Consider the following 21,584-nt stretch of genomic DNA (forward strand, 5'->3'; position numbering starts at 1 on the left):
TTCCGCAATGACTAACACACAGCTGTATTGAAAGATACGAGCTTTCATGTTGGTAAAGAAATTCATTGAGTTTGAAGTCACTGACGGCCATGTTAAAAATGCCTTGCAGCCAGCGTGAAGCTGAGTGGTGCGGCCATGTTGGTGGTGGAGGAAGGTGCATTAGTAGTGGGAAAGGTTGTCATGGAGTCAGGCTCATAGGACAAAGCAAGTGTAGCTGCTCAGGAATATTTAGAGGTAAGATACTATAAACGAACAGAATTAAGTACTTAGAAAATATGCATCTGTTCAGAAATTGAATGAATTTCATTTAGCATTCCAAGGAAGTGAAGTGGTACTGAGTAGTTGGTTACTATAAGTCGGATTTACAGTACTTTGGGACATTTCCGTGAAATCAGGGGCCGTTGATAACTGTGCAACTCTGATATTCTTTACATTTTATCCGAGAGAGGGGTTTACTCCCACCTATTAATATAGGAAATCGCTTTTTTAAAAAAAGTAAAACTTCACTCAATGTTCCCTTGGAGTTTTCTGTTCACACATTAGGTGCGGCATGCAAAGCTTTTTTATTTTTGTTTTGGTTTCCCTAATATTTTTTCTGTTCATTTTGCACTGGGCAGGTGAAAAAAATCTATTTTCCCTGAATCAAAGACATCATTGCTGGACTCGCACACTGATAGCAATATTATCTAATATTCTTCAAACCTTATTTTGGCTGCCCAGTTCCACCTGTTATGATCAAGTGACATACTGGGAAACCAGCCAATGGTGCCTCTGCCTAGCACCGCACATGCTGTTGCAAGGCTACAGGGAACTGTCAAAAAGCTCTGCCTCCCCCACCTTTGTAGGACAGAAAACGCCAATAATCCTTCCCTGGTGGACACATTGTTCCACTTCAGAAATGCAGTTGGCAATCTGCTTAACCCCAACTAAGTGATCGGCAATACAGTCTTTGTTTCAGGGAAAATGTGTTTTATACACAATCAGTTCAAAGACTACAGTGAAAACAAAAATGGAAGTTATGTTCTGCCCCACAAAGGTGCTGCACACAAAACACAACGGGGAATGGTGAAGAGTTTGTATATATAAAAAAAAAATAAAAAAAAAATCCTGATATTACAAAGCACCAGTTCAAGCTTTTGCGCCATTTGATTTCTGCTGCCAGCTTACAGCGGACTTCCTTTGTCGCAGGTGCTAAGCACCTATGGTATGTCTAATAAATATATGACCGCTATAATAAACAACTCGGCAAAATCATTTTGGAAGGGCAATCTACATAAACATCTATTTTCGCCTAACTTATTAAATAAACTCTGCTTTACAAGTAAAGTATGTTATTTAAACTCCCATCCCCTGGGCTTCAAACTCCACCATTTTCCTTCCTAAAAAAACAAAATAAAATAAAAACCCAGGTCGACAATCCCATAACGAACCTCAATTTTACTATAAGTTTTGTTTTTTACTGTAAGCTTCTGATTGTTATTATTTATTCTGTACTTACTACATTTTTTTATTTTTTTTTTACCTGGTTTGTTTCTACATTAATTGTTTCATTGTATGACCTTTAAATTAAAAAAAAAAAAATCTGTTGCCTAGCAGGTGAATGGGAACCCTCTCTCTCTTGAATTAAATCACATTTCCCAGTTTGTTAAATAAAATACCTCCTCCCTGCATTTCCCGTTATTACATTTTATTCCCTCATTGTTGACTGGCTCTCCCCATTAGTAAGGGTGTGAAATGCCTGCTAGCATAGAGATATTATTTATGGGTTACAGTATAAATATTAGGGATGTGCACCGGCGACTTTTGGTGTCTCGTGTTTTGGATTCGGATTTTCGCGATGTTTTGGGTTCAGATTTGTTTCGCAAAACACCTGCCGAAAGGTTTTGGTTTGCATTTAAGGTTTTGGATTCGGATTTTTATTGAAAAAAAGCATAAAAAGTTCAAAAATCAAGTTTTTGGGCTTATTTTCACTCCTACGCTATTATTAACCTCAATAACATTCAATAACAATCATTTCCACTAATTTACAGTGTATTCTGAACACCTCACAATATAGTTATTAGTCCAAAATGTTGCAACGAGGTATCTTTCTGGACTGCGTAGTGGAGTGGTCCCCACAATATAATAAGAAAACCATCAACTGGTCTTATCGCACCAAAAAATGTACCTGGACTGCGTAGAGGAGTGGGTCACCACAATATAATAAGAAAACCATCAACTGGTCTTAATCGCACCAAAAAATGTACCTGGACTGCGTAGAGGAGTGGGTCACCACAATATAATTTAAAAACCCTGAACTTGTATGATTCGCACCAATAAACGTATCTGGACTGCGTAGAGGAGTGGGTCACCACAACATAATTTAAAAACCCTGAACTTGTATGATTCGCACCAATAAATGTATCTGGACTGCGTAGAGGAGTGGGTCACCACAGTATAATAAGAAAACCATCAACAGGTCTTAATCGCACCAAAAAATGTACCTGGACTGCGTAGAGGAGTGGTCACCACAATATAATTAATAAAAAACCCTCCACGGCTCTGAATTTCCAAAAAAAAAATTCTGGACTGTGTAGTGGGGTGGCCCCGGTACTAAATTTGATACCTGGGCCACAATACCTCCTCCAAGTTCCAAGTGTAGTGTTTATAACATATTAACACTACACTAATTCTAGCACGTCAAACCCTCTTATTTTAAATAATGACAGGGCATTTAACTTTTGATTTAATTTTTTGAATTTGTTGACATTTTCTTTTACTTTTTGAACATGGCAAACGACTGTTGAATGGTCACACAATGCCAAAAAAATACCCTTATGTTGCTGAAATAGGACATGCACACTTTACCAAACCAATCATTTCAGCGACAGGGCCTACCAAACAACTGTGGCTGAAATGATTGGTTTGTTTGGGCCCCCACACCAAAAAAACAATTTATCTCTCCCTGTACAAACTAAACAGGCTCTACTGAGGAAAGATGTCGTCCTCATCCTCAACCTCTGATTCCTCTCCCCCTACAGTGTGTACTTCCTCCTCCTCACACATTATCAATTTGTCCCCGCTGGACTCCACAACCACAGGTCCCTCTGTACTATCTGGAGGGCAGTGCTGTACTTCATTGAGGAATTGATTAATTATTTTTATAAACATCATTTTTTCAACGTTGTGAGGAAGCAACCTCCTTCGCCGCTCACTGACCAAGTTCCCTGCTGCACTAAAAACTCTTTCCGAGTACACACTGGAGGGGGGACAACTCAGGTAAAATAGAGCCAGTTTGTACAGGGGCTTCCAAACTGCCTTTTTTTCCTGCCAGTAACAATATGGACTGTCTGACATGTCTATTTGGATGGTGTCAGCAAAATAATCCTCCACCATTTTTTCTATTGTGACAGCATCCAATGCAGCGAGAGTAGACATGTCTGCAATGGTTGGCAGGTCCTTCAGTCCGGACCAGATGTTATCAGCATCCCTGCCAGCGGCTCTTTTAGGAAAACTGAGCTTTTTCCTCGCAGCCATAGATGTGGAAGAAAATGAGGGTGGAGCTGTTGGCATGTCACGGTCCTCTTCAGAGGACAATCTCCTGACCAGAAGGTCTTTGCACCGCTGTAGACTTGTGTCCGCCGGAAACAGAGACACAACATACGCTTTAAACCGAGGATCGAGCACGGTGGCCAGAATGTATTCCTCTGACTTTAAAAGAGTGACCACCCTCGGATCCTGGCAAAGCGTACGAAGGGCTTCATCCACAAGAGCTACATGCTTTGTTGGATCGCAATGCTTTACCAGCTCCTCCCTCACTTTCTCCAGCTGCTTCTGCAACAGCCTGATCAGGGGAATGACCTGACTCAAGCTGGCAGTGTCGGAACTGACTTCTCGTGTAGCAAGTTCAAACGGCTGGAGAACCTTCCACAACACGGAAATCAGTCTCCACTGCGCTTGACTCAGGCGCATCCCCACTCCTTTGCCTATGTCGTAGGTGGCTGTGTAGGCCTGAATGGCCTTTTGCTGCTCCTCCATCCTCTGCAGCATATAGAGGGTGGAGTTCCAGCGCGTCACAACCTCTTGTTTGAGGTGATGGCAGGGCAGGTTCATGCTTTTTTGATGTGCCTTTAGTCTGCGGTAGGCACTGGCTGAATGCCGAAAGTGTCCAGCAATTTTGCGCGCCACCGCAAGCATCTCCTGCACACCCCTGTCACTCTTGCGTTAATGCTGCACCACCAAATTAATGGTGTGTGCAAAACATGGGACGTGCTAGAAATTGCCCATATTTAATGCCCGCACAATGTTACTGGCATTGTCTGACACCACAAATCCCCATGAGAGTCTAAGTGGGGTAAGCCACTGGGAGATAATTTCCCTCATTTTCTCTAATATGTTGTCAGCGTTGTGCCTCTTATTAAAGCCTGTAATACACAATGTTGCCTGCCTTTGCACGAGCAGCCATTTTGTAGATGCTGCTACTGATGTTGCTGTTGCTGCGGAAGGCGATGCATCTACCCAGTGGGCTGTCACAGTCATATAGTCCTTCGTTTGCCCAGAACCACTTGTCCACATGTCCGTGGTTAAGTGGACAGTGGGTACAACCGCATTTTTCAGAGCACTGAGGACACTTGATCGTACTTCTCTGTACATTTTTGGTATCGCCTGCCTAGTGAAGTGGAATCTCGACGGGATTTGGTACCGGGGACACAATACCTCCATCAACCCTCTAAATACCACTCCACTGATGGCGGACACCGGGCGCACGTCTAACACCAACATTGCAGTTACAGCCGCAGTTATACACTTTGCAATAGGGTGACTACTATCGTATTTTGTGGTCATGGCAAACGACTGTTGGACGGTCAATTGTTTTGTGAAAGACTTAGCGGTCTTACAACTTCCCCTCTGGGAAGATGACCGACTAACAGCAGCAACAGCAGCAGTGGCAGTAGTAGGCGTACCGCTGCAGGATTCCTCGGATGAATCCCGTATTGGAGAGGACTCAGTCTGGCTGCTGACTTGGGCTGCAGGACTCAATCTGATGGAGATCGTGGAGGAAGTTGACGAGGAGGGTGTTGCTGGTGTGTATCCAACTGGACCACGGAATTTAGGTGTCCCTGTACCGATGACGGTCCTAGCCCCAGTTCCTGAACTAACCACTGAACTATGAAGGTTATTTAGGTGACGTATAAGGGAGGATGTCCCTAGGTGGGCAAGATCCTTACCCCTGCTTATTTGAGCTTTACATAAGCTACATATGGCCATACATTGGTTGTCCGGATTTGGATAAAAATAACTCCAGACCGAAGAGGTGCATTTTTTGGTCTTCTGACCAGGCATGACGATGGGCTTTTTCATCCCATGGACATCAGCTGTTTCCCCCCCTGGTGCCTCATTTACAATAACCACATCACCATCCTCATCATCAAGTTACTCCACAGCGCCAGCTACATCATCAATAGCCTTCTCCCGAGCCACCTCTTCCCGTACAGTGATGGGAAGGTCAGGCTTGACAACCACCAACACCCTTGGACTCGCCTTGGGGATATGTGATAATTTCTCTTTAGAAGGCAGAGTTGTTTGCTGTTTTGTTGCTGACAGCATAACTCTCTTCAATTTTTTTGTAGGGGGAGGAGGAGGGCTAAGATCCTTGGGTGAAGATGGACCACTAGTCATGAACACGGGCCAGGGCCTAAGCCGTTCCTTGCCACTACGTGTCGTAAATGGCATATTGCCAACTTTACGTTTCTCCTCAGATGATTTTAAGTTTCTCTTTTTGCTTTTTTTTGAGAACTTGGGCTTTTTGAATTTTACATGCCCTGTACTAGGAGATTGGGCATCGGGCTTGGAAGACGACATTGATGGCATTTCATCGTCTATGTCATGACTAGTGGCAGCAGCTTCAGCATTAGGAGGAAGTGGGTCTTGATCTTTCCCTACTTTATCCTCCAAATTTTTGCTCTCCATTATATGTAGCACAAGATACTGCAGAATGTGTGAACTTGGTAATATTGCAGTACCAATGGGCTTATACTGCAGGATTGGTTTGGCAAATTTTGTTGTAATTAAAAAAAAATTTAATTAGTTTTTTTGTATTTTTTTTTTTTTTTTATTAACTTTTTTTTAATTTTTTAAACACTTGGGAATATTGGGGAAATAACTATGCCCTTGAAGCACAGAGCACGGGACACAGCACCACTGGACTGAACAGGACACAGCACACAGGACCCAGCAGCACCACTGAACTCAAAATTGACAGAGCACAGCTCACAGCACCACTGGACTGATACTGCAGAGCACAGCACAGCACAGAACTAAACAGCACAGCACGAGATCTACCAGAACAGAGGACCACCTAACACACCCTCCCTCTACCCTGATCAATGCCCAAGTGAAGATGGCGGCGACTAGCGGAGAATTTATAGGTTCCGAGTATCGCGAGATCCGACAGCGGGATTATGACTCAGAGCCTCGGTTTCAAGTTTTCATTTGGCGCCAATACCCGGATCTGTCTCAGATCCAACTCGGATCGGAAAGGTTCGGGTGGGCTCGGATTCACAAAATCCGAGTGTGCTCATCTCTAATAAATATAAGTATCATCATCATTATTTATTTATATAACGTCACTATTTCCGCAGCGCTGTACAGAGAACTCACTCATATCAGTCCCTGCTCCATTGGAGTTTACATTTTAAATTCCCTAACACACACACACTAGGGTCAATTTGATAGCAGGAAATTAGCCTACTAGTATGTTTTTGGATTGTGGGAGGAAACCATAGTGCCCAGAGAAAACCCACACAAACACAGCGAGAAAATACAAACTCCACACAGATAAGGCCATGGTTGGGAATCGAACTCATGACCCCTGTGCTGTGAGGCAGAAGTGTTAACCACTAAGTCAACAACAATTGCAACAATTGACATATAATTACCATGCTGTACAACCAGTTTGATATCTTCACTGTTACTTTTGCAAGATGTTAACGTAGACCAGTGATAGTCAGCCTGGTATACGTCAAGGGCCACATGTGCAACCTTCAAAGGGTTGCACATTACCTCGGCACCCCCACATTAATATTCCCAAAATGCCCCTTACTTGCTCCAAAGTTACCCACACACACTTCCCACAAAATGGTCCCACAGGTACTCAGACCCTATGCTTACTGTAAAGTGCCCCCCACAGACTGGGGTAAAAAGAGCAGACTAGATGTGAAGGGTGAATAAGAATGCATCACAGTGGCTGAGAGATTGAGAAAGTGATGGGGAGAGCTTCCCAAAGAAAGAAGCGAGATTTGACTGTGTGATGGTGCAAATTGCTAAAGGGTGGGGGAAATAGAAGGAAAAGAGAGCGTAGGGAAGGGGGAATATCAGATAATTGCTGTACGGTCATGGCCAAAAGTATTGAGAATGACACAAGTATTGGTTTTCACAAAGTTTGCTGCTTCAGTGTTTTTAGACCTTTTTGTCAGATGTCGCTATGGTATACTGAAGTAAAATTACAAGCATTTCATAAGTGTCAAAGGCTTTTATTGACAATTACATTCAGTTTATGCAAAGAGTCAATATTTGCAGTGTTGACCCTTCTTTTTGAAGACCTCTGCAATTCGCCCTGGCATGCTGTCAATCAACTTCTGTGCCACATACTGACCGATGGCCACCCATTCTTGCCTAAACAATGCTTGGAGTTTGTCAGAATTTGTGGGAATTTTTGTTTGTACACCTGCCTCTTGAGGATTTACCACAAGTTCTCAATGGGATTAAGGTCTGGGGAGTTTCCTGTCCATGGACTCAAAATTTCGATTTTTTTTTTTTTTTTTTTTTTTTTTTTTTGATTTTTTTTTTTTTGACCCCCGAGCCACTTAGTTATCTCTTTTGCCTTATGGCAAGGTGCTCCACATTGCTTAAAAAGGCATTGTTCGTCACCAAACTGTTCTTGGATGGTTGGGAGAAGTTGCTCTTGGAGGATGTTTTGGTACCATTTTTTATTCATGGCTGTGTTCTTAGGCAAAATTGCGAGTGAGCCCACTCACTTGGCTGAGAAGCAACACCACACAAGAATGGTCTCATGATGCTTTACTGTTGGCATGACACAGAACTGATGGTAGTGCTCACCTTTCCTTCTCTGGACAAGCGTTTTTCCAGATGCCCCAAACAATTTGAAAGGGGATTCATCAGAGAAAATTACTTTACCCCAGTACTCAGCAGTCCAATTTCTGTACCTTTGCAGAATATCAGTCTGTCCCTGATGTTTTTACTGGAGAGAAGTGGCTTCTTCTTATCTGGCCTTCTTGACAGCTGGCCATTTTCCAAAAGTCTTCATCTCACTGTGTGTGCAGATGCACTCACACCTGCCTGCTGCCATTCCTGAGCAAGCTCTGCATTGGTGGTGCCCTGATGCTGCAGCTGAATCAACTTTAGCAGGGGCGAACGCAGGATTTAGGAGACAGTCCTGGCACTGTTTAGGAGACAGTCCTGGCACTTGCTGGACATTCTTGGGGGCCCTGAAGTCTTCTTCAGAACTATTGAACCTCTCTCCTTGAAGTTCTTGATGATCAGATAAATGGCTGATTTAGGTGCAATCTTGCTAGCAGCAATATCCTTGCCTGTGAAGCCCCTTTTGTGCAAAGCAATGATGACTGCAAGTGTTTTCTTGCAGGTAACCATGGTTAACAGAGGAAGAACAATAATTTCAAGCACCACCCTGCTATTAAAGCTTCCAGTCTGTTATTCTAACTCAATCAGCATGACAGATGGATCTCCAGCCTTGTCCTCGTCAACACTCTCAGCTGTGTTAACGAGAGAATCACTCACCTGATGTCAGTTGGTCCTTATGTGGCAGGGCTGAAATGCAGTTGAAATGTTGTTTTTGGGATAAAGTTCACTGTCATGGTAAAGAGGGATTTTGAAATTAATTGCAATTCATTTGATAACTCTTCATGACATTCTGGAGTATATGCAGATTGCCATCATAAAAACTGAGGCAGCAGACTTCTCAAAACTTTTGGCCATGACTGTATACAATGTGCACACAGTAAAGCTAGAGTATCCAGTGTGAAATCTGAGGTGGGGCCCCCTAACTTGCATGCAGTCCATTGGCAGGTGGATAATACAGACACCTCCTTCCCACCCTTCTATTCCCCACTTACCCTTATCCAGCGGTGAGTGCACTAGGTTCTAGGCTCCTTTAGGTCTGTTAGCTGGGATAATGGACCATGGAGCTTCCAAAAAGTACACTTGTCCCTCTGCTGTCACAAATATCAGATGGGGTCACAGCCCAGGGTAATGTCCCTTTTATACGACGCTTGCAAATGGGACCGCTGCATTCCTAGATGCTACACTAGGTATGTATAAGTGGATTGTGCTCATGCTTGAAAAGATGTGTGTGACTTTAGGGAGAGAGCCATGTCAGTGACTTAGGGCTAGATTTACTAAGCTGCGGGTTTGAAAAAGTGGGGATGTTGCCTATAGCAACCAATCAGATTCTAGCTTTCATTTATTTAGTACCTTCTACAAAATGACAGCTAGAATCTGATTGGTTGCTATAGGCAACATCCCCAATTTTTCAAACCCGCAGCTTAGTAAATCTAGCCCTTAGTCTGTGTGCTCCCTGTTATATTGAAATATACTTCTTTTACATTTTTTGGAGGCACACAGGGGGGTATCATGGTAGTTTTTATTTTAAATACATACAGTGTTCAGATTTGACAGAGAGAAATATGATATTCTAGAGATATAGAGCTGTAAGAAAGCGCTTTAAAAATGACTGTATACAGTGTGAGTGGGGTATAGCAAAATTGTTTTTATACTACTGTATTTTAATAGAATGTAATATCCATAGATGGTGGAAAAAAATGGCATGTTCTGAAAATGAGGGTATATGCTTATGTTTGTAATCATTATTTTTATTGTTTACATGTAGTTTTGTTTTATTCTGCAGGAATGTTATTAATTGTTAGGAACCTGATGTTACGGCTGTTTTGAATTGAAGAAACCATGGGACTATTGAAATATCCTTATTTTATAGACCATGAAAAGAGGAGAGTAATGGATGTTGGCACATGAGAGTGGCAGTCAAGGAATTTAATGGAGTGAGAGAGAATGATATGACTACAATACCAACCATGCGCTTGTCTGCCATTCTCCGGTATCCTAGTTTCCATCTCTCTCTCCTCTTTCTCACTATACTCCTGACTCCTCTCTGTTTCCATAGCCTCCTCTACTCCCCCTTGTTCTCACGCAGGCTAAACCTCCAGCGCTTGAGTCGTGAATTCCTACATCAGAACCTGAAAGATGGGGCTAATGCCTTGCGACACTTCCAGCAGTTGATTTCCACCTCCAGCACACTCCCACCAAACATTTCTGTTCCATGCATCCATAGATCCACAGACAGCCTCAACCCATCACATGCCAATGGAGACACCCTCCTTGTCATCTCTGTTATTACAACAAGACGCCGGCCTGAATACCATTACCTCCTGCAGGTGGCACATGGCTTTATGAAGCGGCTGAATGATTGTGGCCAAGACTGTGCTACTTTTCAGCTTTCTATTTGCAATGTAGACCCTTTACCCAATGCCCATACTGATGCCTGCCTCCTATCCCACCTCATTCCATCAGTTGTGAGACATCTGAATGAACAAGTAGTGGAAGCCCCCAACCGCTTTGAACAGGAGAAACAGGATTATGCTTTTTGCCTGTCACGTACTCTGGAGATCTATTCTCCAAAATATGTGCTACTGATTGAGGATGATGCTGTCCCACTCGCTGAGATTTTCAGTGCCTTTTTCCATTTGGTGCATGTGCGATTCCCCCAAGATCCTCTAGGGGGAGGCCTGTACACAAAATTTTACCATCCAGAACGACTGCAAGGTTATGTGAACCCAGAGCCTATGCGAATAATGGAGTGGATTGGCCTGGGAGGACTAGTGGGTCTGGTTCTCACCTGGGTATACAAAATCACCTTTCATCAGCACCGCTTCAGTTGGTGGATGTTTGTGGCATTCACTGTTTATGCCATGATACTGGCAGAGCTTCTAGGACGGCATTATCTTCTGGAACTGCGAAGAATGTCACCTGCTCTTTACAACGTGGTCCCTGCCACAGAGTGCTGCACTCCAGCCATGTTGTTCTCTGAAGCTTCAGCTCAGAGAACCCTGGGCTACCTGGAGGAAATGCAGTGTAAGCCAGGTTATGCCAAGGACATTGCTCTGTACAAGGAGCTCAAGAGAAGGGGTGAGTGGGCATGGGCGCTGGAGCCCAACATGGTAAAGCATGTGGGTATGTTTTCCACGCTCAGAGGGTCATATGAAGACGAGGAGCCTCAACTGCTATGATTTCCCCTCCTTTCTTTTTGGAAGGTATTATGCCATTATATTTAGTTAATTGAATTAATTTTCTCTGTAGCAGTGGTTATAAATTGCACATGTCATCATCACAAGTTCAATTAATGTTTGCAAACATTGACAACTTAGATTACTTGATTTTTGTCAATAACTAATCATATTTCTACACAAATAGACCTTGGTTTTTTTGCAGCTGAATATGTGAAGTGGACGTAATTTATTCTGCATAAACAGAGAAAACCAGGGCACCTAGCATTGCTTAGTTGCTCTCCTTTGGATGCAAAATGCTGTAAAATGGTTCTAGGTATTTTATAATTAGCAGCAATGTTTTTTTTTAAAAAAAAAAAAAAATAATAAAGTATATCATTCCATGTTCCTTTCTATAGGGAATTCTTAGCTGCTTTCTTCTGTGTTTAGTCTGTCATGCCTGATGTCATATTTGGAGAAGGTGCATGATAACATGACAGAAAAAAAACTCAGCATTCATGTTATGGATGGTAGCAATGTGAAGTCGGTGTGAACAAAATTCCGGAACTTGTTGCACATTGAGTTTTGTCAGGTTGCTCTACAGGAGGTTACTGCATAGTAACCTCTGCATTTCTAGGTCGTGACTGGCTGAATACAGAGAAAGGGAAGCTGCTGAAGGCCGAAGCATGGGATTTAAATATATATTATCTTTTAACATAGCTGTCCCTTACTCACCTCATGGCAAAAATAGATTTTTGGATGGAGAATCTTTTAAAATGTTGATTCATTTTACAGTTAATAATGTTGAAGTTTCTCCTCAGTATCTAATGTAGACAGCTGTTTCCTCATGTCTGCAGAGTATAAATACAATCCATCTAGAATGATGAAGAATAGTAGCAAAATTACCTTATCTCTCTGTATACTGCAGTCTTTGTTTCGCTACTGCCAGGTATACCAATGCATGTAATCTATGACTAGTGCTCACCAGACAGCTAAAGCTGGGGAATGACATTGAAAGTAGATGGACCTGTGTAAAATTTGGGTGTGTTAATCGCGACTAAGAAGTGAATTAATAGCAATGTATTTAGTTCTCGCTTGCAAACCAAAGACGTTGTACCCTACAAAGGTGTGCTAAAGCAAAACAAACAGAAACAGACATTGAGCTGCGGGTTTCAGCCTCCTGGTATAGAGCAAAGCAAGCATTTGAAAAGGGCATCCACCTTATAATGGGGCTGCAAAGCAGAATTTGTCTGTGTCCATGTTTCCATAATATATGGTATTTTTGTTTGGTATGTTTGTAGCTTGTTTGCTGTCCTTTCTTCCTTCTCCTACAGCCAAATTTTTTAACCATGTCTCTAAACTCTTAAAAACCAAAAACAAACAATAAAAAAAACCTCATATCGTTTTTTCCCAAATCCAGTCCTCTGTTAGCCCTAACAGTGCATGTTTTCAATATCTCCTTACTGGAGCGTAGGTGTATTCATTACTAACTGACACGTTGTAAAAGATCCAGACTTGTGACCTAGAAAACATGCAGTGTTAGGGCTCCCTGAGGATAGGATTTGGGAAAACATACAGTGACAGATCTGAAAATGGTGCCTAGTGTGAAACATCCCATATCCTTACCGAATATAAAATTTTGTATAATATTATTATCAAGTTGAGTGTAAACTGTCTTCTGCCATTCACAGCTGTCATTTTAAGCTTCAAGTGATTTTCACACAGTCTGGTATACACAGCTAGTAGTCTCTCCCATAGAACAACTTGTTCATTATCAACATATTTATTATGACTTATGTTTGAAATACAGCTCTCTAGAATGCTGTTTTAGATCTTTTTACCCGAAGATCTAATTCCAGTGGACATTGATCAAGTGTTTCTGCAAAGAAATTATTCACAATGCCATCTTCATCACTATCTACTGAGGCTGTTATCCTTCAATGTATAAGACTACTTTTAAGGCAGAACATGTTTTATTTACTTAGAAGATATATTTTTCATATGCTGTTTTGCTACATAAATGTACTACATCATTTAATGGTTTGGTTAGTATGTTTGTTTTTGATGTAACCTAGTGGTTGCTACTGCTGTCAGTGAAGGTTATTTACATGTGATATAAAGGCTCTCTGCAGATGGTGAGAATACTAGTAGGACAGGAAGATGAGCCTGAGGGCAAAACCCTGAATATAGTCAATCATTCATGTTTTTGTACTAATTAAATGATTTCAATGGTACATATCACTGGAATGTAAATTAAACTGTTATTTTCTATTTTTTTTCTTTGTATTGCAATGTAATTTTAGTTTTTAAGTGAAATGCAATCATTGTTGTCATGATTTAAACTATATACAATCATGTGCCTTATTATACAGAACAATTTATTCAAGACAAGTTGACTTCCTAATTGTAGAACAGCCAATCTTGTTCAGATTTTATGCTAAAACTTCCCTGCCCAGATCTGGTCTTGCATTGTGTTTAATGTAGCACTGCATTAAGGACTTTCATTGAAACACACTGTGAGTTATAGTAGAGCTAGGCACCAAAAAAGAAAAAAAATCTCTATTCTAAAAATGACTTTTCTGTTCATGTGTATATCCGCAAAATGGGCATTCCGTTTTGGAGATATTTGTAGTAGAACAGCCTTTGCCTAGTGGCAGGTGATGCCCACACAATATTGTCATAATTTTATATAGCTGTACTAAACTGGCAGCAGATAGTTTTTTGGGAAACATTGAGCTTAATATGGGTAAATAAATTCCATTTGACCATGTCTTTTAGAAATCTGATGAACTTAGAGTAAAAGCTTATTAGTTGCTTCACAATCAGTTGCCTAGTAAACCTATTTATTGTGAATGGCGTGTTGAGGATTACCTTCAATGGAAAAGGACAATTCTGATCAATTGAATATAGAAGTTGAATGAAAATTCTATAATTATGTCAAATGGAATTTCCATGATCATGAAGCAAAGCTCTTCTTCACATTAGCATTCTGTCCCAGACTCTTGGCAAATACTGTACTATAAACTGTAAATTATATAAAAGTCAATTTACTGAAACCAATAAAAATATAATGCACTGTCAGGGGTGGATCTACAGTGTTTGTGTAGGTGTGAGGGGCAGTTTACATAATTCCTCCCCCCCCCTTAAAGTAAATGCATTAGGAAAATATAGCATGCATAACACACAATATACACCCATATATCGTATTTATACATACACAGCTATAAACACATACGTATACTTTATGCACACACCGACACAAATGAATATTTAATACACACATATACACTGATCAGCCACAACATTAAAACTACTGACAAGTGAAGTGAATAACATTGATTATTTTGTTACAATGGCACCTGTCAAGGGGTGGGATATATTAGGCTGTAAGTGAACAATTATTGATGTTGATATGTTGGAAGCAGGAAAAATGGGTAAGCGTTAGGATCTGAGTGACTTTGACAAGAGCCAAATTGTGAAAGCTAGACGACTGAGTTAGAGCATCCTCAAAACGGCAGGTCTTGTGGGGTGTTTCTGGTATGTAGTGGTTAGTACCTACCAAAAGTGCTCCAAGGAAGGACAAGTGGTAAACGGTCGACAGTGTCATGGGTGGCCAAGGTTCAGTGATCTGCGTAGGGTTTGAAGGCTAGCCTGTCTGCTCCAATTCTACAGAGGAGCTATTGTTGCACAGATGGCTGAAAAAGTTAATGCTGGCTATGATAGAAAGGTAGCACATAAAGAGAACAGGAGTTTGTTAACAAGGTGCACTAGATATCCCTTAGAATATCAATTGCAAATATCACAGAACGTCCATTTAAAATTTAACTTTAATTGATAATCTTAAATGACCTGCAAAATATTAAAATAGTATTGTGCTAGTGAAAAACAAATCATGTGAATTAACTGGGTGCACTCAATCTGTTCTCTTGGATTGTGCGGGGTTATAGTAGGCTTTTTTATTTTAATTTCTAGTTAGTGTACAATAGTTATGTACTGAATCAATATTGGGCTACCGGTCTCTTATAATGCCAGAAGCAAAATGGATCACTGACAAATGAAAAGCAAAGAGGAGTACACTTGGTATAATGAGGTTGGCTTCTACCTACTAGTATGGATGGAGTCAAGGTGTCTGTATAATTTATTTATCATACAGAGTCTATAAGAGGTGGCTTGCTATCTGCCTCCTAATTGCTCCTAACTTACTTTGGGTTTAATGGAGCTAGTTGTCCACGAAAACAGCCCTATCTATATTGACTGATCCAGCTCTAATAAGCGGTATTGCTAATCCGTAGCTAAAGTCTATGGGGAGTGACTTGCTGCCTGCCTCCTAAATGCTCCTTACTATCTCAGGGTTTGTTGGAGCTGTCCTGCATAAATTTCCCCCTCCATATTAAAGAGAACCAGATGCACTCAGCAAAGCGCGTTTCACTAGGTGGTGCTTATTCAACGCAAGCCGACAGAATGATCTGACAGTTCTTAAATACTGTCTATCCGAGGTTTCTCCCACAGTGAGATTTTAGAGACATCAGGGGTGTCATTAGTTTGGATATATTCAAGGGCCGTCTCTATCAGTGACTTTTTATGTGCATACTGGATCAATAGTTCATTTACCCTCCAAGTGAAAGGTCGGTGACCCGGCCTGTGAGTAGAGCATTGGGTATATTGGGGCATGGTCAGACCAGGTAACCTGACCTATAGAGACATCTATGATCAAAGGCAGGTGGTTATGTGAGAGAAAAAAGTAGTCCAGTCTCGAGTAAGTGTTATGTGGGTGTGAAAAGAATGTGTAGTCTCGGTCCATGGGGTGCTTAAGACGCCATATGTCGACCAGCTGGTGTTCGTGTATGGTGCGTCTCACCTTACGATACAGCTTACCGGAAAATCTGGCCTCCCCCCGAGGAAGCCTTATGAGAGTACCTTTCTTAATCGAATCTACCTTATCCAGGAGCGCATCTAAAAAAACAGGTTGGTTAGAATTCGGGCCATATACATTCACAAAAGTATACATTTGAGTGGAGATTGTGCAGGTCACCACCAAGCAATGTGTGCGTAACTATGTTTTGGACAGGCAAACGTCTGGACAAGAGGATTGCCACTCCGAGGGACTTATTCTCTTAATTATTATTCGTGAATGAATGCGGGTAGTAGTGACTGTGCAACCAAGGGGCTGACCCTTGTTTAAAATGCGTTTCCTGGAGGAAGGCCACATCAATTTTCTTAGCTATGAGATCTCGGAGCACTTGGGACCGTTTTTCTGGCACATTTAAACCCTTAACATTAAGGGTGACATATCTGAGATTACCCGCCATTACCAAGCGACACTAGGTAGTAACATGTGGGCGTCCAAGGAATAGAAAGGAAAATAATCACATTGGTGTAAGTGGGAGAGGAGAAAATAGAGTGGCTTGGGAAAGAGGAAGGGGGGAGAGGATTAGGGAAGTATAAATGCGTACAGTGAAATGACAACAGAATCATAAAACATAAATTTTGTAACGTGTGAGACCGTTTCGGGAAGCCATGCGAGACTGCAGTCCAGACATGACCCGGAAAAGAAAAATCGGTCTAGGAGCACTGAGGGGATAAACAACAGCAACAATCGAACAGAAGAAATGGTATGCACTACACCTCCAGGCAAGCCCGGGATGGGTGGCACCCAGGGCTGTAGCATAGAAGAGCAGTGCAGCAACTTAGAAGCGCATATGTACTTTCATAACCATAATAATGATATAGCATGGAGTGAACACATAACATATAAATTATTACAAAATGTGAATAAGGAACTAGAGAGCTCCACATTAGATGTAGAAAAAAGAAGGGAATATATGAAACAAAACTAAGCTATTCCTGCAAGTCAACCAGCACCAGAGAAAGAGAGATGGGGACAAGCGGGTCCACAAGAAGCTAAACCAATGGACTTCGTTATGAGAGAAGGATTTCACCAAAGTCGTAATTATGTCGTCCCAACTGCGGTGCATGCAGCGAACAGCAGGTGGCCGTTCCCAACTTGAGGACCTGCAGAAATAAAGTGTAAACATGGAGAAATAAAAATGTCTAGCGACATATTTTCCTAAAGTACCAGGAACATCCTGTAGAGAGGTAAGTAATCACTCGCAATTGCTGAGGACCACTAGATGTAAATCCCGGGGAAAGTCCTCAACCAGGGATTAGAAGTCAGCACTCCGTATGTATGTTAAAGTGTCCTCTTGAGTCTGCTGATTCAGACGTTTTTGTGGCGACCGTTTTGGTCTCCCTGATAGTTGGAACCTTTCTTCTTGGTGGTCCTCTGCTACCGGGTATAGACATTGATGACAGTCCTGTCACTCAGTAAGTGAGACTAGAGTGGAACAGAAGGCCGGCAAATCCGTTGGTTTCCTGAGAACTGCCCATTTCCCTTCATGAGTAACCTGCAAATGAAATGATAAACCCCATCAATATTTAATGGTCTTCTTCCAGAGTTTCTCAGTGAGAGGTCTGAGCATCCTCCGTTGTTGTAACGTATGCCAGGAGAGGTCCTGGGAAAAATTTTCATTTCTTGGCCATTGAACTCAAGGCCTTGAAGACCCCTCTCATCTTTCTGGGTATAGTAGTGTAGGCGACAGATGACGTCTCGGGGTCTTGCCAAGAGAGCCCCATGAGTCCTATCAAATGCGATTACATTGTCTGGTGGTAGCTCCAAGACTTCATTGAACACCTTTGTTAGAGCATCTATCCTGTAGGCCTCGAATTCGTAAGTTATTCTGACGGCCCCGGTTTCCAAGTCATCCACCTTATGCTGAAACCATTGCAGAGCCTTCGCCTGTTCAGCCACCGTATGTTGTAGAGCTGTAAAGCATTCATCACCCTTTTCCTTGTGTTCCTCTAGAGCTACCAAGCGATGACCGAGGTGAGCAATGTGTGTTTTCAATTAGGCCACTTCTTGGTGAACAATTTTTTTTGTAGTGTAGCTTCTAGTGCCTCCAAGTCTTTTTTGGAGGTTAGCTCTTGTTTAGTTGGAAGGGATTTAAGCATTTGCAGGACTTGAGATAGATCAGTTTGTTCGTTTGCTACAAACCCACCCTGACGACGTTTACCCCCCTGACGTGAATCAGGGGAATATGAGTTAGAGGCGGCAGGGGAAGATGCCATATCAGGTTCTTCTGGAGCCGAGGGAGGTTTCAAATATGTTCGAAGATCAGAGCGTTGGGGGGGGGGGGGGGGGTTTAGGGGCCTTTTTAGCAGAGCTCTTCCAGTTCCTGCCCATTAGAGCGATTAGAAATCGTATTCAGCAAATTGTAAAAACTGTGGTAGTCATCACTATTAGTATATAATTCAAAGAGAGGTCTAGAGAGATGGTCAGGTTCAGAGGTGCAAACTTGAAATGGCAGATGTAATATTGTTTAACCACCGCTAGGTGTTAGTGGTGCTGCACGAGGAAACCTGTAGTTGGATCTAAGCCGTTATTTGTATAGGCTGTAACAAACACCCCTGTGATGGAATGAAACGTGTAGCAGGTACCTGTTGCAGGGAGAGACCAGAGCTGCTTAATCACTGAGCCACTGCGACCCAGGAATCGGTGGTGGTCTGCTGTGGTAGCCTCCTAAGGGGATAATTAACTCACAGGGTGAGCCCTGAAGCCCACATCCGTATGGAGGTGCAGTGGACAATATTTACAGAGACCCCCTTATGGCGATTTGTGGAGCCTGTAATCGGAGTCTGCGACAGTCTGGGCGTCCCGGAAGAGAAGGCAGCAATGGCGGGGAAGGCACTTCCGGTCCCACGATTACGGAGCCGACCGGTTACCCGTCACAGGTAAGTGGAGCCGGCAGGGACCCCACCAGCAGAGCGCCAGGTCGGTTCTCCAGGCAGAGCACAGTTGTTGGCAGTGGCTACAGGGATGCTGGATTTGAAGTCTGGCGTGTAGGGGGATGGAGAGCCAGCCGTCCCAGATCAGACCTCTCGGCAGATGGTAGGGGCAAGGTCCAGCAGCGGAGCTGTATGAGGAGGACCGCTCCTTGACGGGTATGTGCCCGGTAATTCCGTTTTTGTGGCCGAGATAAAGTAGAGCCGAGATAAAGTGCAGCCGTCTCGAATGGCTGACAAGCCACGCCCCCCCCCCCCCGCAGGTAATTTTTTTTTAAGATTTGTTATCAGTAAAAGTTAAGTCTTAAATGGAAATTCTGTGATATTTACAATTGATATTCTAAGGGATATTTAGTGCACCTTGTTAACAAACTCTTGTTCTATTTATGTGCTATGTTATATTTGTGTTTAAGGTTGCACCCCATACACGATTCAGAAAGAGGATTTCAATCCTGAGACATTTATACTGACTGGGTATTTATCCCACAGTTGGTGCGACAGAACCAGCTCCATTTCGCCGACGGGGAGATGTACAGCAGCCGCGGCGCTGTCAAAGAAGCGTCCGCGGCTGCTGTACAGAAAAAATATTTGGTATGTTTAAAACAGGCAGTTTGACTGAATCGCCTGGCGTGTCAGTCAAACTGCCTCCGCGTGTCACGAGTGACACGCGTGTCACAGGTTAGCCATCATGGTCCTAGATCAACTTTTAAATTTCAGTGTACAAATAAGCTCTCAAGTATTTGTGTACTACATGAAATAGCAGCCAATATTTTCTTTATGTGCAAAATAATAAACTAATCTGCACTCCTTGCCTTGCAACATGGTTTTGTCCAGAAAATGTGAGTAAGAAAACGTACTCGTTTTTTGCTTAACTTTCCTTAATGAATCGGTCCCTTTGCCATATATGCGTATCCCAGTTTTCCATTTAGGAGGAAAAAAAATGGCAGCTCCTATGCAAAAAGTTTGTATTAGCCTGCTAGGAAGTAAACATCACTGATGTCTATAAGAACTATATGTAAACGCACACAGGGCTGACAAGAGGAATTCAGGGCCCCGGTACAAGAAATTCATGCCCCCCCCCCCCCCCTCCCTTATAGTCGAGTATGCTAAAAAAAAAAAATCGGAGGTGTGGCATATGCATTTGGGGGCATGGCAAATGCGCCATTGGGGCGTAGCTAACACATCAAAATCACTAGGCTCTGAATTTGCCGGAGCGTCACATATGCCCAATCACTCCTGACTTTCAGGACATCTAGCACCACAGTGTAGTATAGAAAGAATGCAGTGTGTACACAAAGAGTTCAGTCTTGGCTTGCACCTTACATTGGGCCGAACACTCACCAAAAATTGGCATTGTCCCTATTAGAATCCCAACATTTCACATACTGTCCTGCTCTCTCCTACCTGTTCTTCTCACTTTCACCACCTGTGGCTGCAGGTTTCTTTAGTTGCGGCTTGTCTGGATCCTGGAATGCTGGGGGCTCTATTTGGAAAAAAATGGCTACATTTAGATAATTCCAAACAACCCTGGTGTTAAATCAATACCACCCATTAATAATTAGGCCTTCCTCCAGCTCCAACATTACAATAATGTGCCCCTTCATCAACGCCATGCCTTATGAACACACTGTGCCCTCCATGCTGCTTTTGCCCCCTTCACCTGGCTCCCCTTCATCACACTATACTATGCTGCTCCCCCCCTTTTTCAATCCGACTGTGCCATGCCTCCCCCCCTTTTTTAACCCCTCTGTGCCATGCCCCCCCCCCAATTTTTAACCCCACTGTCATGCTGCCCCCATTTTTTAACCCCACTGTCATGCCGCCCCCCCTTTTTTAACCCCACTGTGCCATGCCCCCCTTTTTTATCCCCTGTGTGCCATGCCCCCCCCTGTTTTTTAACCCCTCTGTGCCATGCCCCCCTGTTTTTTAACCCCACTGTGCCTTGCTCCCCCCCTGCCGTTTTTTAACCCCACTGCAACATGCTGCTCCCCCATTTTTTTAACCCCTCTGTGCCATGCTCCCCCCTATTTTTTAACCCCTCTGTGCCATGCCCCCCCAACCCCCCTGTTTTCCTCCCTTTAATTACCTTTTCCTTTTCTTCTCTCTTCTTTCTTAGTCCTCTCTGCTCCATTCAGACTGAATGCCGGACGTGACATGATAACGTCACACCCGGCATTCAGTCTGAATGGAGCAGAAAGGAGGGACGCTGGCGCCGCGATCACGTGAGTATGTTTATTTTTTTAACTACCCTGTTCCCCCCACCAACGACGGATACAGGTCTTTTGTACCTTCACTGGGCTCTGTTAATGCACCTATTAGACTTAATGGAACTGCACATATTATTACTGGGATAATATTAGGGCCAGATATCTTGAAATTTAGTTTTGTGGCTGGGAATCTTTTTGATACACAGCCACAAAAGTAAATTTGTGGCTGTGTATCAAAAAGATT

At 42.8% G+C, this 21,584-nt stretch overlaps 1 protein-coding gene across 1 annotated transcript; it reads left to right on the top strand.

Moving 5' to 3' along the window:
* Positions 1 to 6: 6 nt before the first annotated feature.
* Positions 7 to 13,565, top strand: PGAP4 (post-GPI attachment to proteins GalNAc transferase 4). Its single transcript, XM_075217295.1, has 2 exons — positions 7 to 234; positions 9,923 to 13,565. Exon 2 carries the CDS (start codon positions 10,044 to 10,046, stop codon positions 11,316 to 11,318), a length of 1,275 nt encoding a protein of 424 aa, XP_075073396.1. The 5' UTR covers positions 7 to 234; positions 9,923 to 10,043; the 3' UTR covers positions 11,319 to 13,565.
* Positions 13,566 to 21,584: the final 8,019 nt, after the last annotated feature.

Source organism: Mixophyes fleayi, chromosome 6 (genome assembly GCF_038048845.1).
Source record: "Mixophyes fleayi isolate aMixFle1 chromosome 6, aMixFle1.hap1, whole genome shotgun sequence".
In the NCBI taxonomy this organism is placed as follows: Eukaryota; Metazoa; Chordata; class Amphibia; order Anura; family Limnodynastidae; genus Mixophyes; species Mixophyes fleayi.